General features: G+C 46.5%; 2 protein-coding genes across 3 annotated transcripts in view; both read left to right on the top strand.

The window, feature by feature from the left end:
- The window catches only part of fat2 (FAT atypical cadherin 2), a 73,446-nt gene extending 57,663 nt beyond the window's left edge, over positions 1-15,783 (top strand). The window contains exons 24-29 of one of the 2 annotated variants that reach the window (XM_046406819.1): positions 3,111-3,567; positions 5,790-5,943; positions 7,014-7,113; positions 7,208-7,356; positions 7,727-8,007; positions 12,665-15,783. In XM_046406819.1, coding sequence (XP_046262775.1) covers positions 3,111-3,567; positions 5,790-5,943; positions 7,014-7,113; positions 7,208-7,356; positions 7,727-8,007; positions 12,665-13,161 — 1,638 coding nt within the window. In that variant the 3' untranslated portion in view covers positions 13,162-15,783. Of the gene's footprint in view, positions 1-231; positions 788-3,110; positions 3,568-5,789; positions 5,944-7,013; positions 7,114-7,207; positions 7,357-7,726; positions 8,008-12,664 lie in introns of those variants that run through there. The other variant, XM_046406820.1, reaches the window with a different exon arrangement.
- A 3,842-nt stretch (positions 15,784-19,625) lies between these two features.
- The window catches only part of mtnr1al (melatonin receptor type 1A like), a 13,375-nt gene continuing 5,815 nt past the window's right edge, over positions 19,626-27,185 (top strand). Inside the window, exon 1 of the mRNA XM_046406839.1 lies at positions 19,626-20,362. Coding sequence (XP_046262795.1) covers positions 20,053-20,362 — 310 coding nt within the window. The 5' untranslated portion in view covers positions 19,626-20,052. The remainder of the gene's footprint in view (positions 20,363-27,185) is intronic.

The raw sequence follows: 27,185 nt of genomic DNA on the forward strand, positions 1-27,185 counted from the left end.
CTTTCTTTTATCTCTGCGTGGCAGATTGTTTACTGAATGTCTGACTGGATATCTGAGGCGGCGATGAACTCCCACCTCACTCTCAGTTAAAGTTCCTCATAGGATTATGAAGACTTTATTATTCCCTGCTTTTCCAGTGTAATCAGCTCATCAATACCCTTTTAACTTGAGTTGTGACAACTGCTGGCTCTGAACGCAGCATGTAAGCCACACGTTGCCCTTTTCCTTCAGAATTCATGCTGGGGGCGGCGAGCAGAGAAACTTCTGCAGGAGTTCTAATGAAAAGCCATCTTTAAGATTTACTGACGTGCGTTTTTGGAATCATCAAGGGAGAGGAAGATTCATCTCAGCGCTACAATACAAGGTCTACTGTACCATATTAAAGGGGGTTGAAAGAGAATAATCAATTGTTGTATTCTTTGAGAGACATGAATAATTCTCTGAACAGATAACCAAAAGAAAGAAAACGTCTTTCATGTGGCGTGATGCTTCCTCTCATGGGCTCTTCTCATTTATGTGACATCTGTGTGCACTTAGGTGGAATATTCAATCATTTTGATTCTCAGAAAACTTCAAAAGCAGCATTCAGTCTCCCCCCGAAGTTTCCACCTCCTGGGCTTTGGCTATCGGCCCGCACATGAAGAATGGCTCCCAACGTGATTCACACTGAGCACCACGGCTTCCAAAAGGGATTTCTGAATGTGGTCATCTGAGAAGTCCCTCACCTGGATTTTGTCATGACCTGGAGACGATTTATGTGTGCTTTGTTCTCCGCGGGATGCGAGCTGCGAGCTGCATCTGAGTGGCTTGTTAGAAACCACTAAATGTTACCAAACGGTAACATTTAGTGGTTTAGTGGCAAAAGAAAATAAGGGACTTAAATAACGCTGCATTCTAATCACACAGAGAGTATAATCATTTAGTGTTTTTGCTGATTCTCTTTCCTATGTGCGCACGTCTTAACTGAATTGTGACCTTTAAGAAAGGAAAAGCTTAGTGGAAGTGAAGGTCCGCGAAGAAGAGTGACGGACCTGACAGCAAAGCAGTTCGCGCACTCAGTGGTGAACTAAGATGTGGAAACACGCTGGTGTGGAGTCAGTGGAGCCTTCACTGCTTCCTCCTGGTCACTGCTTTCACAAAGTCCAGGATTTATTGTGACTGTGAGCAGTTCAGAGTCTTAAGAGAATAAAACATGACTTTTCACGTAGTGGACAAAACCTTTTCCCTGCTGCAGCACAACAAACAAGAGAGCGCGCTCAGTGAAGCTTTTATCACTGCAGCAGTGCAGCACTGCGTCTAGTCTAGTAATATTGAGCTTTGCCCAGCAGCATTAAAGCTTCCTGCAGGAAGCTCGTGGGATCTGTGATTTATGGAGTGTGTGAGCCTCAGTCTCTGTGGACTTGAAATGCGTCGACCATGATGATACTGTAAAACCCTGAGTGTGTCAAACAGCACTATCTTTCATCAGATATCCACCTTAAATCACACCAGAAGTTACGTCAAGTCATGTAAAATGGATTAAAAGAGAAACGACAGGCGCCTCGGATGGTTTTCATTTGTTCCTCTGCCAGCATCTTTCAGCCCTGATCTCCCGGCCTCCCTGCAAACCGACATCGAGCCATGCAAAGGCACTCGCAGGTCCAGGATTATTCATTCTTGTTCGTACGTTTCATCCAACAACAGGGAATTAGAGAGAAAACAGACCAGCAATGCCCGGAGGACATGCTGCAGAGGCTGACCTGCCCGTGCTGAAGAGCTTCACACAAAGCAGATAAAGAAGCAGGAGTCATGCAGACGGGTTTCAATAATGCATTTGCAGGGTCCAGTGGGGTGATGCTTCAGCAGTTTGCAGAAAATATACTCCATCTGCATATTCAACAGGCACATGAGAACACTTGTGTAATATGAAGAGAACATGAGTAAAAACAAGCTGCTGGCTTGTTAGTTTGTGTGAACGCTGAGCATGCAGAAACCTAAAGAGGCTCCTGCTGATGTCGATAAAATGCTCAACAAATGTGAGAGGTGTTGAACAGGAGCAATGCAGCGAGCTGGCAGCGAATGCACATGTTGTTTCTAACACAAAAGACTCACCAGGTGGGAGACCCCATCTGGTGGGAGGGTGGATTTGGTTTGTTCCAATGCATCCCACAGATTCTCGATCAGGTTAGGATCTGGGGAGTCTGCAGGCTCAAAGAACATCCACATGATCGCCAAAACCCAAGGTTCCCCTGCAGAACTTTGCATTGCAAACAGAAGATTGTTATTCACTTCACCTGTCAGTGGAGTTTTGTTTTGGCAGCATTTAAATAATTTATTTCCACATGAGGAAGTTCCCAACTGTAAATGCAGACATATAGCTGTTTTAAAGCTGTTTAAAAAAATCATCAAATGTAAGCTAAACATTTAAGAACATCTGAAAGTTAACTGGACTTGCTTGAGCTTCTTGAAGACATCCAGCCTCTCATCCAAGAAGCTTCTTCAGCTCTGACCGACTGGTGGGAAGTCCCGGGTCCTTGTCCTGGGACTTCCCACCACTTGGGTCGTTGAATCAGAATTAGAAGCCAACGACATTGTAGCATCCTTAGAGTGGTGTTACTCTAAATCTAAATCTAAGTGTGTATAAATAGTCAAGATAAAAATAAAAATAAAATAATACTCATAAAAATAGAACAAAATAAAATAAGGTGCAAGTAAGTGGTAAGTGAGTCTGTTTGTATTGGTTCTGATGGACCTGTACCACCTGACATTAAGATCATATGTGATCAGTAGAACAAGCACTGCAATGTGATGCATGACCAAAAAACAAAGTGCCTAAATGCACATTAAATGGCAGCTGAAGGCAAAAAGGTGGTTTTGGTGTTGATGTTGAGTTGATTTCTAAATTAAAAGGTGTCGCCTCCATTTAACTCAGTAAATTGTGAGAACCAACACATTAGGAGACATCCGATGTGGATCTTATCTAACAGCTTAGCTCTTAAACAGAACTGGACTCACAGGCTTTCCCAAAGTCATAACTTAGATGTTTCTTCCAGTACGTTAAATGCTTTGGTTCTTCTTGTTCTGGAGGTTCAGAGACTGATTAATGTTCTGATCCCATATTCCTCCCTCAGCTGACTGACGGAGGGCTAAGCTTCAGGTACAGGTGTGGCAACACCTCCCCTCCATCCTCACTGACCACCTCTGATCCGGTGTCAGACGGCCAGTGGCACAGCGTCCTGCTGGAGGTCAACTCCACCATCCTAACACTGACCCTGGACCAGCAGCGTCAGGCCTTTGCCACCCTGACTGAGCCGTGCCGGATGATGCGCTCCAATGGTGCTTTGCTCTTCGCCGCTTTCGCTCAGGACTCGGCTCCAGAGCTCCATCAGCATCCTCATAATTTCACTGGCTGCCTAGAGGGGCTGGAGCTCAATGGAGAGCCAATCAGAGTGGGTGACACAGCGGGATGGGCGGGGCCAGGGAGCAGAAGGGTGTTTGGGGTGTATCAGTGCTGTGGCAGTAGGGGCGGAGCCTGCAACAACAACCCCTGTGAGAATGGAGGGGTCTGCGAGGACGACGCTGACAGAGGTGAGTCCACCAAAGAGGTCGTCTGAATTTTCTCTGTAACATTAAATATTCTGTGTTTATTCAATTGGAGTTCAACTCCGGGACAGAACCGTGCCATGTCATTTATGCCAGTCATTGCAACACTTTCTTGCTAACAACTACTTAGAACGAATGGGGTAAATAACATAAATTTGTATTTATATGGGTTGTTAACAGCAAGTGTAGCCAAGGACTCAACAGATCATGTTCAATGAAGAGGGGGATTTGTGAATCTTGGTTATTTTTAGGCGAGTGAATTAACCAACTGACATGTCTACTTTCCTCCTTTTCCACCGACATTCTGTCTGACAGAGCACTGGCATCTCGAGCTGAGGTTGCCAGACGTGGCTTAATCCATCCCCAGTGTCCATAATGTTTGTTGCAAATATGGAAACATGATTCATGTCTTCAATAAGAACCAGGAGCCTATAGCTGAAGGCCACAGACATACAGGGAGTCAGTAAAGACAGACTGAGGACCGTTTTAGTCTTATCCTTTAACAGAGAGCAACCAGGATGATTCTCAGCTGCAGGTCAGTAATGTCCTCACTAATACATGAGGTACTGCAGTTTCCTAGAATGGAATACTTTCTGAACTTCTTCAGTCGTGGATCAGCGGTTAGGGTGTCGGACCCGTAACCGGTGGATCGCTGGTTCGATTCCCCGTCCCGGTGTCCATGGCTGAGGTACCCTTGAGCAAGGTACCTAACCCCCACTGCTCCCCGGGTGCACGCGGTCGCCCACTGCCCCGGGTTTGCTGTGTGTGTGTGTGCACGTCACTTGGGTGGGTTAAATGCAGAGCACGAATTTCGTTGGAGTGAGTTCCCTCCAATGACAAAATATGTCACTTTCATCATCTTTCATCATCTTTCATCAAATCTGCGGTCCAAGCGTTCAGTCAGCCAAGAAAGACGTGTTTCACCTGAAGTCCTTATCAGAGCCTTTATGACAGCTTGCTTCGGTTCTATTTTAGGTTATCAGAGTAATTGGCCGAATGTATGGGTTCTTGGCAAAACACAAAAGATAAAATACTGGTGTCAGAGAAGCTCGCAATGTCTTTTTATTTTCTGCATTATGTATCACTAAAGAGGATGTCTGACTGCTTGCGTTATAGCAGCTGATAAGCACACCTGCAATTTTACAGATAAGAGCTTTAAAATAATACTATTCTCATGAGTCTCTGTGGCACAGACTGCAGGCAGCATGCAGGAAGGTGGATACGAAACCAAACACAAAGCAGTGAAGAAGATACAGATCTGTGAAAACAAACCGACCTGCCGCCTGTTGGCTTCTCTCTTCCTGTGAGCTTACTGAGCTGCATGGTTTACTACAAGAAGAAAATGTCCACAGTGTGTCCAAATGTCCTGTCCATGCTGTGGACCCTGGACAGGAGGTTACAGTCTGGGAAAACTTTTATGTGGATTTTATTCATCATCTGTATCAAATCACATTTCAGTCAGAATTCAGCTGCAAGTTCTGGCCCACAATACTGAACAACAAGTAAATAATATTATTTCCCAAGAGATCCTTTCCCGGTCAAGCGAATGCAGTCAGACACGTAGAAGGCTGTCGATGTTGTTTCTTCTTGCTGCTGTTTCACTGAAGCCTCAGTTTGGTCTGAGGCTTGGTTTCCTGAGTAAAAACAGACGTGCAGTAACAGGACAGATGGAGACAAGTTTTCTTCTTCATGCCAGCTTTGTTACATCTTGGTTTATTATGTTTGATAATAAACCCTAACAAGCCCTGCTGAATTTAATAATCTGAATAGCTGAGTTCTGTTGTCTAGGGTGATCTGAGATTACAGTCCAGATGCAATCCAGTCAGCTGTGGGGCTAACTGAGCTGACAATATCCAAAGATAACTAGAGCAACAGCTATAGTGAGCAGCTATTGGCGGGTACTCTGGTCATGTGCTGCTCCATATACACTGCATGTACAAAAGTATTGGGACAGACCACTTTATTATTGAATCCAGGTGAGGTATGGGGTCAAACCATAACCCTGCAGTCAAACAAGAAGAAAACTCCAGTCCAACGGTGTCTGAAGTTTGCTGGGGTGATTTTGAATTTCAAACGTAATCTGGAGTTGTGTGCTGGACCGGGTTGACCTTTGCTTTGATTATTTACTGCCTGCAGGGGGAAACTCGCCGTGGCTTTGATCAGTCGCTCTTGTCTCAGACGTTGGGTGTGTTTTATTTACTCCACAGGGCCGCACTGCAGGTGTGCGGGATTCTTCCACGGCGCCCGCTGCGAGCTGCCCAACAACCCGTGTGCCTCCCAGCCGTGTGCCGACGGCAGGGTGTGTGTACCGAAGGCTCAGGGCTACATGTGCAACTGCTCACTGGACAACCCTGCAGCACGGTAAACACACACACACACTTTATTTATTCCCTTTGTTAATCAGTAATGTAGTTTTCTGATGTATTCTATACTTGCATACAGTAACCAAATGTGTACCGGGCAAGACTTCACATTTTATTAGTGTAGTTTCATTGCAGTATTCAACTGCAGAGCTGACAAGTCAGTGATAAAGACTTCAGCTCCAGTGTCAGCATCACTTCAGGCCCCGGTTTTCTGGTTCCTCTCTGTGATAATAACGTGGCCCAGTGCCCACTGCTCCACTGTTTCTACCTCATTTCTTTCCCACTGTACAAAAGTGAAGCCAAAATATTCCTGATACGAGTGCTGCCATCTTGTCCTGGCCAGAGTCTGTGCAGGTGGAGCCGTGATATTGAGTTCCGCCCACACACCCGTCTGAGCCAATCAGGAGCAGCGCTCAGCTGTTAATCATGACATTTCAGCCCCTTTTCATAGTATCAAATAACTAATTACAACCAAACTGACAGAAAAATGAACAACATCAGTATGAGAGGAACTACATAAAGTGACAGAAAGCATCTGTCAACCAAAAATATATTTGACATGTGCGGGCCGTACCGCAGGCAGCCACCAGGAGGCGACACAGATGTTTGGGCTTCAGTGTTGAGGAGCTCTCTCAACTGAGCAACAAAAATGAAATGAAATGAATTTGAAAAGAAGTGAATTAACCTTTTTAATGTTAATGCACTGACAAGCCAACATGCTGAACGATACACACTAGCCATTAGCATGCCAACACGCTAAAGCTATCATGCTAATATGATAAATGCTATATTTTGAATTTTTGCCTTTTAACACAGGTGACATGTACATTCACAGCAGTAGCCTTTAGCATGTTGGCATTAGCACATTAGCATGCTAACATTGCTCTTCATGTCAAAGCCAAATATGACACTGCAGAGCTATCATACAAGATAAATCCTTCAAAATAACAATATTTCATTTTTTGAGTGTGATGACCCCAACAGCTTGGTTGGGCTACTGATATGGACTTTTAGTCCTTTGCTAGTCTTTGCATTACATTACATCACCAACTTCCTGTACTCATGCAGGTGCCACAATCAGCTAGACGACTGTTCGCCCAATCCGTGTCCAGGAGGCTTTGACTGTAAAGTCACTGATGGCTCCATCCACTGCGACCCGCTGCATCAGGTCAGTCACAGCAACATGATGGTGGATTCATACATTTCATTTACAGCAGCTACCACAGACACCTTAAATCACACTCCGGTCCATCATTTATCAGGTATCTCCAGTGATCGGATACGTGGAAATCATGGAGATCAGTGCCAGCGTGCTTGGATTGCTCTTCTTGGTCAGCATCTTTGTTTGCATTAGGAAACGTTACGTTCAGCAGAAGAAGAAAAAACCCGTCTGTGTCCAGGACTCAAATGGGTAAGAGCAAATGTTTGTGTCCCCATCACGGTCCATCGGTCCACATTGTGTGTTTTGGGACCGGCTATTCTAACAGTGTCGTCACTGCCCCAAAGCATCACAACAACTTACACAAGATTCTGTTGGGGGTCTGTAAAAGTCTAATTAAAGAGTTTGATCTCGACCTGCTCTAATTGGAAAGTGTCGTGAGACATCTGTTGTTGTGATTCAGCACTATATAAATAAACTGAATTGAACTGAGTTGAACCGAATGAGATTTTGAAGGTATGAATTAGCAGACATGCCTGACATAGTATAATAAAACTAACAGGCAGGATGTTGGGGATCTCTAATCACTGGACAAAGATTAATATTCAGCTGAAATCCACAGATACTTCCCGCCCAGTCTGGCCAAGACTCTCAAAGCTGACAACCAGGAAGTCAACCCCATAGAGATGAGTTCATTGGTCGGTCCCATCAACGATCTCGACCACACGCCCTTCAGGTCACTTCGTCCACGAAGCCAGATCAGTTCATCAGGAGGTGGGCTTTCCTCTCCAAAGACGCAGGGGCCAGTCGTGTGCAGTGTTGCCCCCAACCTTCCTGCCAGACCACCGTCCAGCTCGGACAATGACTCCATCAGGAAGAGCCACTGGGAGATGGACTACGAAGGTGTGTACGTCTGTGTGCTGTGTTTACTCTGCAGGGGTAAAGCATCCGTTATTTCACCGTTTCACAGAAATGCCAACAGTAAGGCACAGTACATAGAGGAGTGTGATGACAGCCATCAGAAATCAGATTTGAAGGAGTAAAATCTTTGTTTATGTTCCATTTTCTGAACTGTTGGAGCAGCCTTGTTACTTTGCACGCTGCAAATAAACCCCCATAACACACAAGGTCAGGACAAGCTGAATAATTCACTCATCCAAGGTCATTGTGTAAAAGTGTTTAATCGTCATGCAGAGTGGTGCATCATGGGAAACAGATGAAACATTCATAGATGAAGCCGATCGGACGCGATAACATCAGGAAATAACAAAGTGATTTCTGTTTCCAGCTCTCATTCTCCTGCCTCCCTCTCTCAACATCTCCTTCCTCTGCTCCTCTTTTTATTTTCTCCCTTCATTCTGTCCTCATGAGAGCCCTCTCCTAAGGACAGATTTATTGAGTTGTGCCTGAATTAAAACTGATGCTTCCACTGTAAATAGAAAGAATGACATCATTGATCACACAAAGTTTATAAGTGTGCCTTGAGACATTTTAAAAATCGCTGTCAAACAATAATGTGATTCTGTCAGAACATTTCATCTCTTATAATTTTTCTCCACCTCATATGTGTGAACATATGGTGGTGTACGTTTCCACAAACCACGGATGATGTGCAAACCTTTCTTCTGTTTTAGTTTTATGTTGTAAGAGCGTGGTGCTTAAGGTCTGATTAGCTTTAGGCATCAGAAACACTTGGTTAGAGTTAGGAAACGCCACACAGCATTGTCCAAAATGTCTTGGTGTGCTGAAGCATTAAGATTTCCCTTCACTGGAAGTGAAGCCCAAACCGTGAGAACGGATCCAGACCACACCAGGATTCAGTAATAAAGAGGTGTGTGGATCCAGGACTCGAAGATTGTTGTTCTTTTTCTCTTGGGTGACATTTTTTTCTGCTTGAAGTGTAAGCAGTTTTGCTAATGAGCTTTCATGAAGACTTGAACACACACCTGTGACAAAGTGGCCTTCGTCTCATTTGTGCGATGACTCCAACATGGAGGCTTATACAAGCAAACCACAAAGAAAAAGTTTTCCATTGTCTTTCCACCCTCCTTCATATCTCTCCTTTCTCCACCTTTCTCCCTTCATTCACCCCCTCCCTCGATCTCCCTCCGCTCTACTTGTTCCCTTCTCATTCCTTCTATCGCTTTCACTCGATTTCTTTCTCGTCTTTTGTTCTTCTGTCACACTCTCTCTGTCCTTGTCGCCTCTCTCACATCCTGTTCCTCTCTCTGCTTTTGTGTGTAGCATTTCGTTTTCATGCAAGAAATCAATACAGCTGATGCATGACTCACGCACGCTATGCTGCCGAGACGGATGAAGAAAGGCAGGTCAGGCGTCCGTCATCGCCATCGCTCCCTCAGGCGACGCCCGCCTGGCAGGTCATTCATCTGCTTGACCTTGTCTCAGAGAATAAAGGACACGTTCCCAGAGTTCTTCGCTTGACATGTGGCTCGGTCTTGTTCACAGTCCTCTATACTTGGCTTTGGGTGCACCCTGTGACCGTGATGCTAAATCAAAGTCATTTATGGGTGTTGACCACATTTGAGGTGTTCTGTGAGCAGGTCAGGTGATTCTCCTGACGTTGCCAGCTGAAAAAAGCAGGGCTCCCATCACCGTTGCTGTCGTTGAATTGGTGATGAAGCTTCTAATCACAGAACCTCATCAGACTGCCAGCCCGCGTGAAACGATTTAAGGCTATCAAATGCCAAGATGCTAAAACAGAGAGACAAAGAGAAGAGCAAAACACAAAGGATTTGAATGTGACTAAATCATAACTTTGATTGTGGATTTTCAAGCTTTTTCTCATCTAACTTGAAAACTTATTAGGAAAGGCAACCAGCTTGTCTGTGAGAGCTGTCATTACTCTCAGCTCAGTTCAGCTGAGTACGTGTGCAGCACATGGAGGATGCAACCACCAAATGTTTCATTACGCTGGAAGCTACGCTGATTTGAAGTTAAAACACGCAGAAACAGAAGCCGACCCCAGCAGCAGGCTTTTGTGGCCAGAAAGAGGAAAATTCATCAACAAATCAGGACTTTAAAGGTTTTCTTCAACCCTGTTTAAGCACCAACTTTTGGGAGAAGAACTAGAAGCGTACATCTTTAAAGGAAAATGCTGTTGAATTTAAATCATGTCCAGCAGTCAACCAAAAACCAAAGGGAAGCCTTGTGCCACAGGCAGAAATACAAACCACAGTGAAGTATGACACTAATGACGATTTTTATTTTCCCTTTTATGCACCGTTTCACTAATTAATTTGCCCTGAGGCTGCAAACATTCATTAGCTCACAGGTAAAACTCAAACACCTTAACAGACACAAACATCTGCACAGCCGATGAGATTATTACAGTTACATGAGGCCTTGAATTTCATTTCAGGATATTATTTTTCCAACCTGTAAGTAGAGCTCGGTTTGTAGTAAATCTGCTGTTTATTTTGAAGATTTCAGTCCACAGTGGTCATCCAGGAAAACAAGCAAATAATTCGAGTCTGATCTGAATTCGTTTGTCTTTTAGAGAGGAAGATGTCTGGAAACATCTTCATCGTTACACTTTCCTCTCCTCGCTTCTCTCTGGTTATCTCATCTGATCTCGTTTACACCCCTTCATGTTGTCTCCTTCGTCTTTTTCTCTCTGTCCCTCCACTGGCACCTCATTTCTCTTCGGTCTTCCTTTTGTTTTCAGTCATTTTCTTTCTCGTTCACGAGAGAAGCAGCTGGGAGTCTGCTTAGTATTCTCAGAAACTCAAGTGATGACAGGAGACGTTTTTAATGTCATTTTGTTTGAGCAAACTGTATGATGCTCCTGCCTCGTTAGTTTAAGATTTTGGGGATGAAGGGCCCGAATTGGACGAGGAATCCACAAGAATGTTTTCAGATTTCTGTCTCGTTTCTGCTAAGCACTCGTCTCTGCAGGACGTTTCCTGCCAGTGGGAGCTGAGCTGCGACGCCTTCCTGCTGTGGATTTCATGTTCATCATAATTATTACTTTATTCTTATTACATATTAGCCTCATTGGCTAATGAAGAAACACATCCCTTTGTGTCAGTGCTCTCTGGGCTGCAGATTATGTAATGGAGATACTGTCTGTCAGTGATCTCAAACGAATCATTTCTCAGTTTCTTGATCATTAATGTTAACATACATGTTAACATATTACATGGAAATAATCAGTTTGATAGAAAAATAGTGAGTAATGCCAGTAATCAGTAATAATAATAATATAATTCTTCATACTGTTGTTTTGTCCAACCAAAACTTTGAATCCCAGACAAATCCTCACTCTGGAGAATTTGAAACAAGTGAATGTTTGACATTTTACTTGAAAAATGACATGAATGAAAAATTAATTTTTCTATGGCTGTGTGTCAAACGGCTTCCTGCACTGAACACACTCTTTATGTTGGATGTACAGATAACAGCTGGTCGTCAACAAGCTTCAGCCTTCAGGATCAAACTCAGAAAACAGTTCCTCACCTCCACACAGGAGGACTAAACCAGTCCACTGGGTGGAACTTTTTCTTATCACCAAATAAATATTTCAAGATTGAGGAAAACATTTATATGATGCAGTGTTAAGAGCTTAAAAATCTAGAGGCGCTCATCATCAGGGTTGTCCTTGAACCTTGCTTGATTACAAATCTGTTGATCCAAGGGGAAATTATTCTGACTATTCTGTTTTGGCATCTTTACAAGTTATGGATCAGTCATTTGTCTGAAATGTTAAATAAATGTGCTGACTTTCGGGCAGGTCCCGTCCTCCTGTTCCACTAATCAAACCCACAACACTTCTAACACTGAAGGACTTAATATGCAAATAATCAAATCGTCTTTAAACCCTCAACCTGCTCAAACCCGCACGGTGTTCATTACTCCGTCAGCGACAAGAAGTCTGAAAGCTGATTGGACTCAGGCAGCCCCCGAAAACTAAACTTTGAATATGTTAAATCACTTTGTCAAAAATGTTTGATCTAAGATGCATTTGTTGTTTTTCAAATAGCACGGGTGAGTTTAGAATATGTCATGTTTATGTTATGTTTGAAATATGACAACTGACAGATCAGCAGTTGTAAGCTTGAGACGCCGTGTTTCCTCAAATAAAAACTGGCTCTCTAATAATGGCCGGGGGAGGGGACTGTGGTCAACGAGGTAAAATTCCTGGTGCCTGTTATGTAATGTATGTGCCAAGTGATCATCATGTACATTTCTACCACTTTGATAAATTTTCAGCCCTTCATTTGGTCTGGATTACTCTTCTAAAGTTTTCATTTCAGTCACTGCAGGCGTGTGTGTGTTAATGTCTCAGCCAATCGAACACAATGCAGTAACAAAAGCTGACACAGGAAATGGGGCCACTTAGCAAACAGAGGGAATTGGAAAGTCTTCAACATAAGCCTGTTTCCAAAAAAGCCCAACTGTTGTTCACTTGCAAAAAAGAACTTAAAATGTGCGTATGCTACTCTCTAAGCAGAAATTTGGATGTGTGAAGCCGATCGGTTGAATCATGGATCGGTATTTTCTTTTCAACTGTGAAACACTGAAATGTGTCCTCTTTCCTCAGTCTATCCGGCAGACCCTGACTACTACGGCCGCCCAGCAGTCCAGGAGTTCCCCCAGTTTGACATTGTGGAGGACACCTACTCCACGTCCACCATGGACTCGCGGAGGAACTCTCGATTTGGTGGCTTCCCGTTCCCACTGGATCGCTGTGATCGCCGAGCTCCCTTGCCGCCCTGCTACAGCAATCAGAACCTGGATGACTTCCTGGGCCCTGACGGGCTTCCTCTTCCCAGCTCCCAGTGCCCCAACGAGTACACGGCCATCAGCTACTACCCCACCCAGCACACCCGCAGCCTCGACAACGTCTCGGGAGGCTACAAGAGACTCAGCATGCGTCTGAGCGTGGCTATGCCTTCATACGCAGAACAGGCCAGTTCGCCTCCTGCACCAAACCCGGCCCAGCCTCAGACGAGGCCGGCGGGGCAGAACCCGTGCAGCTACGACAGGTCGAGCATCATGGAGAGCGATTACGGGAGCTGTGAGGAAGTGATGTTTTAAGACCAAGTCAAGCCTAAATCCTTTTGTGGAAATCTGCGTCCCTGTCAGTGACTTTTAGTTTTCTTTGGGAGGTTCCACAGTGCAGCTACTCGCCGCTACGTTCTACTACTGCGCCTTAAGGCAGCTTTATGTACAGACTGGACTCTCTGAAAGCAACAAGCAGCAGCTCAGCAGTTTCTCACCGACACATGTGAGTCTTGTTCACCCCACTCTGTTGGAGGTGAAAGCACAGTGTGAAACAGTAGTACAGCCACCTTTCATTTGTTTGACTGCTTAAAGTGGTGTGGCCTCACTATGCTGCGCATGGCTTCCACTGGTCCTGCACTTCACCTGATTTCAGATGTTTATGAGATGAACCCGAGCGAAATCCTCCTCATCCGAACGTTCGTCAACAAACAGGACACAACAAATGCCTAATCATCCAGCCAGAGAGGAAGACTTCTTCCAGCTTCATCTCTTCAAGGGTTAATTAACCTGTGTGTGTGAGAAGCAGTGTGGCCTCCCCATGCCAGGCTAGAAGGAGGTGATTCAGGGCTCCTCGGTTACCTCAGTGGAAGAAGTTCAGCACAAGTTCATTCGTTTGTCAAAGAGACGCCGCCCAGAGCTCGTGAGGTTGTTAGGGTTGTGAAATCATGAACAGCATCACTGATGATGGGAGACTGGAGGAATCTGACTCTCAGAAGAGGAATCTGCTTTCAAAGCAAACCCCCGGATTTCACTGCTCAAACCTCAGTTTTCAGCTCTGCCAAGCGCTGATAACGGTGTGTGTGCTACACACTGTGTGATGTGACTGAACGAGCCCCAGCACACACGAGCAGTTGCCATGGCAGCGGCCAGCGTGACATTCAGACAGCAGGGCTCATTCAGAAATGTCTCTCTGATGAAATCTTGATAAAGGACTTGTGACGAGGCTTGTTGCATTGTGTGGTAAATCACAGATGGAGTTTATCGCCTCCGCGCTCTGCTGTGCGTTTGTGTTCATGTGAAATGTGTTGGGTCATAATAGTGTGAAAAGTATTGTTAGTTTGTGCGGGATAAACTTTTCGTTGAAGTCTTGAATGTGTTGCTGTCAGTTACAGTGAAGGGGGCTGGATCCTCAAAAAGCAGATAAAAGCCATAAACCAGGGGCGCAGGGTGAAGTCAGCGACGAAGGTGTGTTTTAACTTTTGCTGTCGTGAGTATCGGTGCTGTGTTCATTCCTGTAAATCCTGTGAGTGTCATTTCCTGGATTTAGACTCCAGTACTTCCTCTGGAGCAGACGTTGGTGTTTGTGGTCGTGTTCTGCTGATGATAAAAGCAACGCTTCAAGTGCAGGAGTTTCACTAAAGAAATGCCTACGCAGCCATTTCAAAACGAAAGCCTCAGATAAAAGAAATGCTTGTTTTGGCTGAGAGATGCAGCATATTGAGTAAATGTGTTAAACTCAACAGTGTTTTTCTCAGTTCAGCTGTTGAACAGTTAATATTTACAATCAAATTTCAATTCAAACAAAGTCATTTCTTATGAAATATTCAGAGCCACATGGAAACTGTTCTTCTGTCATTATTTCACTGGTTTAAATGGAACCAGCAGTTGTCAAATTGTGTTTCTTTCATAGAGTCATTCAGTCATTTCAGCTCTCATAACTTGTGTTTCAGTCTGTGAAAATGACAAATAATGAAAAGTGGCAACAACAACTTGCTGCCAGATTCCTCCTCATAAGATGAAAATATGTACAGTGTAAACGGGAAACGTTTTCCGCTCTGCTGGGGTATTTTTACTTAACTGACTGTGATGTGACTGTTTCAGTATTTCTACATAATGTTGATCCACAAATGAACTAACCGCAGACGCTTCCTGATGCGGTCCGGACTGCTGAGATGCCACTGCAGTCTGCGGGCCCAGCAGGTAGCTGCAGTTCAGGCATCTCAGCTTGCACTTCCATCCGTAGCACCTGACCAGCTGTTTCCACCGTGTGCTGACTGATTAGTGTTCACTTTCATGTGTTCATGTGTCCAGTGCATAAAACAGAGAAAGAGAAATTCATCAACACAGCATTAAACTGAAACAATTCTGAAGCAGCCACAAAAGACAGCAAATGATCATCAAGAAAAAGGCGAGAATTCACTGCTTGGCGAAGGCGCCTGAGGTGAACATCCTGGATCAATAAGTTTTCCATCGTAAATCTCGTGTGTTCCCGCTGCCTGTGCTGTTCCACTCTAAACAGTGTAAAGCAACTTTGTGAGCAAGAAATGAATTTTCCAAGATGACAGGAAGTGTGTTTCATCACAGACAAAAGCAGAAAAAAACAACAACCAGACAAAGAAGCAAACAGGCAGCCAACGTGTCAGTAACGGCTGTTCATCAACACGTGTGTACAATAACAGACGCTCTAACCGACATGTGTTGTGTTGTGTTGTGTTGTGTTGTGCATTCAGTGTGTGTGTTGTTGTCTGTGCAGAATATAACTTCACTTGAATGTAACTTATCTTTATTTCGTTCATTTCAAAGTTTATTTTTGTATCAGTGTGGTCCCCATGGTCCCCTCTGTGCTTTCTCTGCGACCCAGTTTATTAACGTGCCGTCTTTTTGTTCTTCAGTGCTGTAAAGAGAATATGAATAAAGATGTTATCTTCCATTAGATTAAAAACAAATCTGAGGCTTTCATTACACTCTGCAAAGAAGGGAAAACTTTAAGTCTTCTCAGACAGGATTAGTTTTGTCAGAGGAAATTTGACTTTGCTTGAACACATCGACTGAGAGATTTACTCAACCACACAGTCAGAGGCCTGATGAAGTCATTGAGATCATAACAGGAAGTAAAGGTTTAATCTGGCTTTACATTTAAAGTGAGGACTGTGTTTAGCTACACTATATAGACAAAAGTATTGGGCCAGCTGCCCATCACACCAACAGGGACTTTAATGACGTCTCGTCTCGTGGTGTTTCTGTGGGAATTTGTGCCCATTCATGCAGTAGAGCATTTGTGAGGTCACACACTGATGTTGGACCAAAAGGCCTGGCTCACAGTCTCAAAGTTGGAAGCATAGCATTGTCCAAAATGTCTTGGTGTGCTGAAGCATTAAGATTTCCCTTCACTGGAGGTCAGGGGCCGAGCCCAAACCCTGAGGAACAGGTCCATAGAAAGGGGTGTCTGGATACTTTTGTCTATGTAGTAGAAAGAGTGGCAATCACGTGTGTGTGTGTGTGTGTGTGAGTATCAGTGTGAATGTGTGTGTGTGTGTGTGTGTGTGTGTGAGAGTATCAGTGTGAATGTGTGTGTGTGTGAGTATCAGTGTGAATGTGTGTGAGTGTGTGTGTGTGTGTGAGAGTATCAGTGTGAATGTGTGTGAGTGTGTGTGTGAGTATCAGTGTGAATGTGTGTGTGTGTGTGTGTGTGTGTGTGTGTGTGAGAGTATCAGTGTGAATGTGTGTGTGTGTGTGTGTGTGTGTGTGAGAGTATCAGTGTGAATGTGTGTGTGTGTGTGTGTGTGTGTGTGTGTGTGTGAGTATCAGTGTGAATGTGTGTGTGTGTGTGTGTGTGAGTATCAGTGTGAATGTGTGTGTGTGTGTGTGTGTGAGAGTATCAGTGTGAATGTGTGTGAGTGTGAGTGTGTGTGACAAACAGGATGAAGGCGGCTTGGCCCAGCGAGTCTGACAGGACGTGTGTTTGTGTGAAACAGAAAGTGAGAGGCAGACGCTCTGAGATGAAGGTGAGACAGGTAGCTGTCTGTCTGTTTCAGACCCTCCTCACAGGAAGCAGCAGGATCCTGACACCACCTGATGGATCAGACTGCATCGTCCCTGTTTGCCTTCACTGAGGCATCGCAGGGACGTCCTCCTGCACAGAAAGTATCACGTTTTCCTTCAAACATGACAGCAGTGGCTGATTGGTTATCACTGCAGATTCATTTTCTTCTGACTGACTAGTTTCATCGCTCTACTTTGACATGATGAACTTTCAGTGTGGATGTCAGTATTAACATGTGTCACAGATAACATGAAACATCCCTGCACTCTCCCTCACACACACACACACAAAGGCTGTCGTATCACTTCCTGTCTGCGGACCCCAGCTGTGGAGCTGCCGGTCGGTGAATGAAGGTTCAGGTTAAGTTTATGAGCCAACACAGACAACAAGTGCTGCAAGGTATTTGTGAAATTAGTGACAGAAAGTTTACACAAAATCATAACCGCACAAAAAAACAATTCACACAAAAGTCTGTGCTGTGAGTTCACAGCGTCTCATGTTGGTGGAGTGAAAACACACTGAAATAACTTGTAGATCGTTTTTGACTTTATGTGCAATTGAATACAACACATTTAATGTTTTCAATTTCAGTTCAATTTCAATTTATTTATATAGCACCTGATACAATCAAAATTGTCTCCAGGTGCTTCACAGAGACCCAGAGCCTGAACCCCCGAGCAAGCAGACAGTGGCAGGGAAAAAGTCCCTTTTAACAGGAAGAAACCCTGAGCAGGACCCGACTCACAAGGGAGAACCATCCTGCTGATAGTCGGCTGGGTGAAGGAGGAGAAGAAGAGGTAGACGGGACAGAGAGGATGAAAGAGAGAGAGAGAGAGAAACATACATGCAGTAAACATCATACATTACAAAGGACAAACATGACAGGTTGTTATAACTGGAATTCTGAAGACTGTGTATTGTATGTGTTTGTTATTTAGCTGATATGTAGCTGATAGGGAGTAGAGGTGGTGGTGTTGGAGAGGTGGAGGAGTAGAGGTGGTGGTGGTGTTGGAGAGGTGGAGGAGTAGAGGTGGTGGTGGTGGTGGAGAGGTGGAGGAGTAGAGGTGGTGGTGGTGTTGGAGAGGTGGAGGAGTAGAGGTGGTGGTGGTGTTGGAGAGGTGGAGGAGTAGAGGTGGTGGTGGTGTTGGAGAGGTGGAGGAGTAGAGGTGGTGGTGGTGTTGGAGAGGTGGAGGAGTAGAGGTGGTGGTGGTGGTGGAGAGGTGGAGGAGTAGAGGTGGTGGTGGTGGTGGAGAGGTGGAGGAGTAGAGGTGGTGGTGGTGTTGGAGAGGTGGAGGAGTAGAGGTGGTGGTGGTGTCTTGTCAGGATCTCAGACCACAGCTGCTGTGAGGAGCCTCTGAATGTGGAATCAGTTAAAGTGAAATGAAATGAAATAATAAACTGCTGCCAACACACACACACACACACACACACACACACACACGCACACACACACACACACACACTGTAACATCTGGATCAGTAACGAGTTCTTTACGGAACTCAGAGAGAAAGCAAAACGTGTGCCAGCTGTGATCCGCAAAAGGAGTCTCAGAGTGAACAATAAATCCAGTTTTCTCTGGACTACATATTACATGTGACCCCTTCAGGGACCTCCGTCAGGCGTCGCTTCAGGCCAGCCGTCTCTGCGGCTGCGCTCCGACCCGTCGTTCGGTCCTCCGGGCCGCTGAAGCCCGCAGTCACAACAGAATTAAGCGCCAATTGCTTCTGTTTCCACGAAACATGTTTATGGAAGCAACACGTTGGCCTCACGTGACGACCAGGAACATGATGACACACACACATTCCCACAGAGACTGACATGTACGAACACACCATGTGATCACATGAAGTCACACGCGGCATGTTTCACTTTGTTGATTTCCGGGAATCAGTGTGATGAAGGTGTGTGTGCATCGATGATCCACGTTAAAAGATATGTGTGGATATGAATACACGTGTCCAAATCTGCATTTTTGTTAATGTGTGTGTGTGTGTGTGTGTGTGTGTGTGTGTGTGTGTGTGTGCGCGCGCGCGTGGATCCTCCGCAGTGACAAACCTGAACAAATGAGTGGAGTAACGAGGGTCACTGAAAGCCTCCTCACAGCGTCCCCACCGAGGGGATTCTTAAATGACATGACGGGCCTGACTGCCATCCAGCAGCCAAATGTCCTCCCTCAGCCTGCTGAAGACACCGGACAGGACGACGAATGCCGTTTAATCCGCTTTAACTGGGGGACACGGACCGCCGTCCCCAGATTGGACCGGGAGGCGCGCGCGACATCATCTGGAAGAAGCGATAAGAAGCTGCACGAGACGAAGCAAAGCAAGTCAGAAGGGATAAACACAGAGACCGAGGAAAAAGAAAAGACATAACAAGAAGAAGAAAAGAGATTCGTGGGGGACAGAGAGAAAGAGAGGGAGGGCGGGATGGAGGGGGGGACAGAGAGAAAGAGAGGGAGGGACGGATGGAGGGGGGGGCAGAGAGAAAGAGAGGGAGGGCGGGATGGAGGGGGGGGCAGAGAGAAAGAGAGGGAGGGACGGATGGAGGGGGGGCAGAGAGAAAGAGAGGGAGGGCGGGATGGAGGGGGGGGCAGAGAGAAAGAGAGGGAGGGCGGGATGGAGGGGGGGACAGAGAGAAAGAGAGGGAGGGTGGGATGGAGGGGGGGGACAGAGAGAAAGAGAGGGAGGGCGGGATGGAGGGGGGGACAGAGAGAAAGAGAGGGAGGGACGAGAGGGAGGGCAGCGCTGCTGGATGCTGAGTGGAAGCCAATCTGCTCGGACCGGGGAGGATGAACGGCGGATTGTGTGAATGGACGCTCCGGCATCTCGATTCACAAAGTGACGCGGCTGACCACACCAGATCCGGATCTGGGGCTTTTGTTCGCTGAGGATCCCAGGTCAGACTCCAGCAGGTAGACTGCGAAAGAAATCAGAGATAGAAAGGACACGTTGCCGCCGGTGCCGCTGCGCGCAGCGCCCGGGTCTGACGGCCGCATGGGGCGGGATGCGGGACGGCTGAGGGACCGCAGCAGAAATCCATCGACTGAGTAGAAAGCAGAAGCCTTCCGAGTGGGATGCGGGACTCAACCGTTCGTGGACTTTCTAACTGACACTAAACGCTGCAGGCAAACTGCGCGTCTTCCCGCGGACAGCCGTGCGTTATGCTGATTGGACCGACCTTCCGACACCACGACCCGATGCGACTCGTCGACCCGAGGCACCTCCCGCAACTGATGTCCCTGGGGGACCATGAGCTCTCTATGGCGGAGGGGACCCTGGTGCCTCTCAACTCCACCTCGGCGGGAGGGGGGCAGGAGGACGGGGGAGCGGCTCCGGGTCAGCAGCACCAGTCCTTCCCCTGGGTGGTGACCGTGCTGGCCGGCGTCCTCATCACGACCATCGTTGTGGATGTGATCGGGAACCTGCTGGTCATCGTGTCGGTGTTCAGGAACAGGAAGCTGAGGAAAGCAGGTAAAGGTGTTGAGTCCAGCTGTGCATTTTGTATTTGCTTATGATGAGCTGTCATTTTCTCAAAGTTTACCCTCAAAAGTCTTCAGTAGGAACATCGTTCCTATGTTTAATATGCATAAATATTACAAGACATTTTGGACAGCTTCAAAGAGAAATATAAAAATGTGATTAAAACACAATCAAAATTTACTGTTGCTGCATGTTAAACATAAAACAAAAGTTACTGTCTCCCTAAAACGACAAACAAACAAAAGAAAAGAAAAGCGTAAAGTAGAAAGGATTGTGGTGCTGATCAAAGCTGGTGTCCACGGGGTGAAGCAGAACCGCAGTCCTTATGTCCTCTGAGAGTCCAGTCCTGTTTGGCTGTCGCTGCTGTCGTTATACATCGTGCAGACAAAAGTACTGGGACACCTCACCATTACACCAAACGGGGGCTTTGGTGGAATCGCATTCTTAATGCACGGACTTTGGTGTTGAGTTGGTCACCCCTTTGTGACGGTTGCAACTTGCACTCACCAAACTCATCCAACCATGTCTTTATGGAGCTTTGCTTTGTGCACTGGGGCACAGTCATGCTGGAATAGAAAAGGGCCTTCAACAAACTGTTGCCACAAAGTTGGAAGCACAGCATTGTCCAAAATGTCTTGGTGTGCTGAAGCATTAAGATTTCCCTTCACTGGAAGTCAGGGGCGGAGCCCAGAGCCTGAGAGACAGACCCATAGAGAGGGCTGTCTGGATACTTCTGTCTACGTGGTGTAGTTTTGTTGAAGAGCTGCGCTGACTGAGTATTTGTCTCTGTCTGAAAACGACAGTCCACAGCAGCTCTGCAGATGCAGGCTGGGAGATTTGCCATCTTGGCTCTTGGTCAAGGACTTTCAGAAGCTGAAAGTAGAGAAGCTGGTGAGTCGTTGCAATCGCTGTGTAAATGTGACAGCAGCCGCAGACAGATGTGGACTGTAAGCCTGCAAGAGCAGCACTGTGCATAAATAACCCGAGCCCTCAGACGCAGAGGAAACCAGCCTGGCTCCTAACTGTTATGAAGCAGCACATGTGACGTTAAAAGCACTCAGAGCAGACAGGCGCCTCTTCTTTGCACTCGTACGACAATATATCAGTATTGATGAGCTGTTTAGCTGCTTGTGATCTTTGCAGCTGTAAAGCTTAACTTCCTGTGAGGCTCCGGTATTAACAGGAAATCAATTCTGAGCGCATGTTAGTGAAATGTCAAAAGGCTTCCTGGTCAAACCCCAGATCAGCTGGGAGGTGCTTGAGCTTCTGTTCAGTCCATTAACGCCACCTCGGCCCAGGATGTCAACAGGAGGTTGGAATGAGAAGTTCCTTCAGGGGGAGGTTTATGTGGTGAACCTGAAACATTCGGCTCGCATTTCCACCTCGCTGGTCGAGAGCTGGTCAGATCTCAATGAAATGTGAAACTCTGAGCGTACAGTCCTGAGAAACTCAAGCTGACAAACCTGTGAGAGGAGTTACGAGCTCTGGGTTTACCGGCTGCGGCGGAGAGGAAGGCGAGAGGCCGGCTGTCACAGCGGGAGACGTCCGTCCCGGAGGACATCCACAGTGTCGTGTCATCCGAACCCCCGGGCCTCTCTCGCCTCCGCACAGCCGCACAAATGTTTTCGGCTGGGCAAACTTGTCTTTGCCCGACAGACATGCAGACTGAAACTACGGCATTTGACTGACAGGGTTCTGAGTTTTGAAGCTGAGATGATGTTCGAGTAGAGGTTTTACGAGACAGAAACATCTCAAAAGAGAAAGAAAAGTCTTGAGTCAAGTTTGAACATCTGGGACTTAAATTTGAATTTAAATAGGCCTCCTTTTGAACTGGCTCAGACGATCGCTGCGGCAGGATGTGGAGTTTGCAGTTTGTAGGGTGACAAGCGTATAAAGAAAGAAAGGAAGTGAACAGAACAAGAGGAGGAGTGCGGAGTTAATGATGTTTTTCTCCGAACCACTCGTCAGCCTGGCCGTGAACCAGCCTCAGCCAGAAGAGACGAGTCATCTCCTGCTTCCCCAGCGGTCTGATGGATCCCTGGAATCCCTGACTGGAAATGACTGAAGGTGGAAAACGGGATGAATTGTTCACGGCTCTCATTTATTCCTCCTGCTGCCTCGTCGTTCATCCTGTCTTCTCTCATCTGCTTCTCTCCCCTTTTCTTCTTTTCTTCCATCTCCTCAGCTCTCGTCTCAATTCATCTCCCGCTTTCTCTCTTCTCCTTTATTACTCCTCCTCACCTCTCCTCCCTTTCAATCGCTCTTAATTACTCTTCCCTTCCCTGCTTGGGTCCCAGGCTTTCCCCTCCTCTTCTCCCTCCAGTGAATTACTCTTGTGTTCGCCTCCACCTGTCACCTCCATCCTTACAGTTCATTATGTCAGCTGCTGGGGCTGGAGGAATCACCTGTAAAAGCAAGCGTGTGAACAGAAATGCCGTGGAAATGGCTGCAGTCGTTCCCTCGTGCGGCGTCCATCGTCGCGTGGACGCAGAGGCTCGTGCTCGCCTGTTTGCGTAGCGTCGTTGCTTCCTGGCCGATTGCCCACACTCGCCAAATGCAACTCATTTGCTGCCCTGAAATTGTAGAGTCTGTGTCCAGCTGGAAATCAGTTTGTTGAAGCATGAACGAGTCAGACAGTTTTCATTGATCCCGAGGCCGGGAGATCAGCGGTTCTCAACCTTTTCAAAGCAGGACGACAGTCCCGCCTGGACAGAGTAACCACAGCTGATGAACTCCAAATGTCACTCACATCCGCTCATGGACTTGCATTTTTACACGGCTGTTCTTCATTAGTGCTGCTGTTCACTCCGTCTGTGCTGCTGAAGGTTAGTCGTGGACACGACTAACCGTCGGTTTCTCTGCACCGTCCTGCAGAGAAACCGACTCTGCTCACTTTTTTATTTTTTAAGACATGATGTGGCAGCATGTGAATATTTACAGCAGGGATCTAAAAATGTTTGTGTCAAAATTTAGAATAAACACTGAGGGAATGTACAGTAATCAAGTACAGTTTAACATAACACATACACTGTATGGACAAAAGTAACGGGACATGTTTCCTTATGGGGCCGTTTTTCAGGGTTTGGGCTCGATCATCACATCCCATTGATGTGATAATCATTTTCTCACGGTTGTTCCTGAGCATTATTGTTAAACGAATCTTAAGGAACGTCTGCGCGAACGTTAAAGCCTCTTTCGGGTATACAAACCCTGACAGTGTTGACTACAACCAACTCTGCTACAACCAAATCCTGCTTTCACATTAATATCATGCCACAATAATGTAAAGATCATATTTTCCTGAGCCATTCATCAAAACACAGCAGCACGAGCACTCAAAAACTTCTTTTAGTGGAAACATCTGATGAAAAGTGGAGCAGACATCCCACACGGACTTAATCTGCTCCAAAGGAACAGGATCAGATATCAGATATCTGTACATCATGTGATACATGGCAGCAGCCCCACACAGATGGAGACTGGACGGCGGCTGGTGCTACTCTCTGCATTATGACAAGTGAAGCCCAGCAGATGGCCGCACTCCGGTGCTGCACCGAATCCCAAACCGAGCTGGAAACCAGCAGGAGAGGAGGGCCTTCTCCGAAATACCACCCACACAGGGGATTCACTCACAAGTTCAGCTCACGATTCTGTTTGACCTTTGTTTTCATCTCAGAGGAGCTCACTTTGAGGAGCTCAGCAAGGCCTGAAGCTCCCAGCTAACGAAGCTTCGTGGGTCTGAAGCGGTGTGCAAAGACCACGTCATGAACAAACAGAAGACTTAGAATTTATAGCATTTTGTCAGATGCCAAACCAAGGCTGAATCTGTGGACGTGGACTACAGATCTGTCTTCCTGTTGTACAACATCATATTCAGTTATCCTGGAGTCTAAATTCAGGGCCATCGACTTGATGAGATTAAAATGATTCTATGGTTGAACTTCTGGGGCGGCACGGTGGTGCAGTGGTTAGCACTGTCGCCTCATAGCAAGAGGGTTCCAGGTTCGAGTCCCGGTCTGGGCCCTTCTGTGTGGAGTTTGCATGTTCTCCCTGTGCCTGCGTGGGTTTTCTCCGGGTTCTCCGGCTTCCTCCCACAATACCAAAAACATGCACATTAGGTGAATTGGCTGCTCTACATTGCCCCCTAGGTGTGAGTGTGGGAGTGTGTGGTTGTCTGTCTTTGTGTGTTGGCCCTGCGATTGACTGGCGACCAGTCCAGGGTGAACCCCGCCTCTCGCCCGTAGTCAGCTGGGATAGGCTCCAGCTCCCCCGCGACCCTGACGGATAAGCGGTATAGAAAATGGATGGATGGGTTGAACTTCTGATTTCAAATTACTCACCTCAGAGTGAATTTCGCTGTGCTTGGCCACAGTTGCAAGATTCTGATCGCTCTTGTCACTAGTTTCTGATTGCTTGTAGATAAAACGGACTAACTGAAGACTAAAATGATCATCTGCAGACCCACAGAGGACAGCAGCCGCTTGGATTCACAACACACTCAGGGTTTGCATGACCTCTCAGAGTTACGGCAAAAACAACAACGTCTCAGCTCACGTCCTTCACTGGTGTGTTTTCGTAGAGGCTGTGGTGGCTGCCAGGGTTCATTTCCCTCCCAGGAAATGCTGTTTGAACTGCACAGCGTTGGCACATTGGTGTGCACAAAGTGGACAGAGGACGGACTGCGTGAGGGACGTGGACGACAGTACAGAGCAGGGCTCGATGTTTTATCTCCACCTGCGGGGTCGGGCGGGTGGGTCACAAACGTGTTTGCGGCTGAACAAACTGTTCTGTTTATCGCTGGTTTTTAAAAAAGACTGAGGTTTATTTTTGTTCTGGCTGCTGTGAGAACCCACTTCGGCTGCTGCTGCATGATGAATTCAGACTTTTAAAAACCAGCCCTCTCAGACATAATGACGGCGATTCACCAAACAGCGAGCTGGAACACCAACAGTTGTCATCTAGTGCCGTTTGTGCCTGTACAACCGGCTTCAGCTGCAGAACGAATTTAATGTCTCCACACACTTTGGCTGTACAGCAGCTGCTGTGTATTCAGGCCCATTTCTGTGTGCTCGTGGCTGTTCTGGTTGGGTTTGGACTTAAAATGCAAATATACAAACAAAACAAATAGTTTTCAGTACCGAAGTTGTAAGACTGATTGCTTCAGGTTGATTAAGAAAGTGCAGTTTTATACGACAGAAAACACCCTTTTTTTCCAGAAAAACAGCAGAGGAGCAGCTGGTCTGAGGTCAGTTGATGATATTACAAGCACACAGCGCGAGTCCTCGGGCGCCATCGCTCTCTGAACTCATGGCAGCTCTGAGGGTTACGTTATGGGGCGGTTAGAGAGAGTCGTCCTTTGAATCTGGATTTACAGAGGCCAACACTGATCAGTTGCACAGATCGGTGGTATTGATCATTGATTGGTTTTCTACAACCGCTCCTCTTTTAGATCCTACTTTGTTGTGATGGATATTAAAAGCGTTGACATTGTATTCGGGGCAGAGTCTTCCTGATGTCATTATTCAGTACTGTGAAATAATGAGCTCCGTTCACATCCACTGCTCTGTGGCAGCAGCCGAACTTTTACAAGACGCAGCAGTAAAACTCGCTGATCCGCAGAGAGCAAATGAGAGATGTTATGACAGCAGCAGCAGGTGGCAGGAAGCTGAAAAACCCGGTAAACATCTGCTGTGCAGCACGGCCGTGGCGTATGACACGAAGCTGTGGCCTCCCACCCGCCCGACATCGTGTCCGATGAGCCTGACCTGATCCTGAACACCCGGCCGACCTCATCCTACAGCAGCGCACCTGCCCGAGCGTTTAGCTGCACAGGGATTTGTTTTATCTCATTTCCTGTACCTGCTTGGATACTTTATCATTTTCTATAAGTCTGCCTGTTTGTATTTCAGTCTCGGCAAGGACGCAGCGCTGCTACTGCTGCCAGAGGCGTTCGAGACACAGCAGTCTTTAACCTCACGCTCAGAAGATGGCTCTGGAAATAAATGTGTTGGCTTGGATGAAGCTGTTCTGCCCAATGAGAGAACGGGGGGCAGGAGCTGTAAAAGTGTGGGGTACGTTCAGTCTGAGTTCACCATTTTGGTACGACTTTCAGGTTGAACAACATGTTTTCTGAGTCCCGACACGGTGCACAGCAGGCTTTTCTCTCGTTTGGCGGGCGTGTCAGAGCTGTCGTCCAATCGGAGCGTATAAAAACATAACAGGGTGTTCAACACACCACCTATTCACCACTTCATCTTGTTGGAACTGAATGCACCCTGGTCATAACTGCCTTCAGTCCATTGACATTAGACTCGTTTGAGTTGAATTGTGCTCCGCCTGGAAAGCAGACGAGAGCAGGCGGCGGCAGGAAGGGGCGGAGACAAAACGCTCCGGTCAGGTCGGACCAGCAGCTTTCTCATCATTCTTTGTCAATGCTAACACTAACAATCACTAATCACTGATAATCCATTGATTACAGGCTCAGACTCTTCAGTGGCCATTAGAGCTTAAATATCTTAGAGTAGTGTTAGCTGATACTGAATGTGAAAAAGTGGCTGCTTGTAGCAATCAGTCACCAGCTCACCTCATATTTACAAGGACACACAGAAAATAAGTGAGTTTGGTTTGTGAAGGAGGTGGATTTGAAGTCATGACCTCAAGGTTTTGGACTACAGCCCTGAATGTGAGCCTCTGAATGCTCCTCAGGTTCATAACCTCCAACTCCTCAATATGATCCAGAAACGTCGGTTGAGTCTGGCAGACAAAGAGTTTATATTTTCCTGAAATGCAACTCGATCTGTTTGTGTTGGGGGCT

The sequence above is a fragment of the Scatophagus argus genome, chromosome 12, assembly GCF_020382885.2.
Source record: "Scatophagus argus isolate fScaArg1 chromosome 12, fScaArg1.pri, whole genome shotgun sequence".
NCBI lineage: Eukaryota > Metazoa > Chordata > Actinopteri > Scatophagidae > Scatophagus > Scatophagus argus.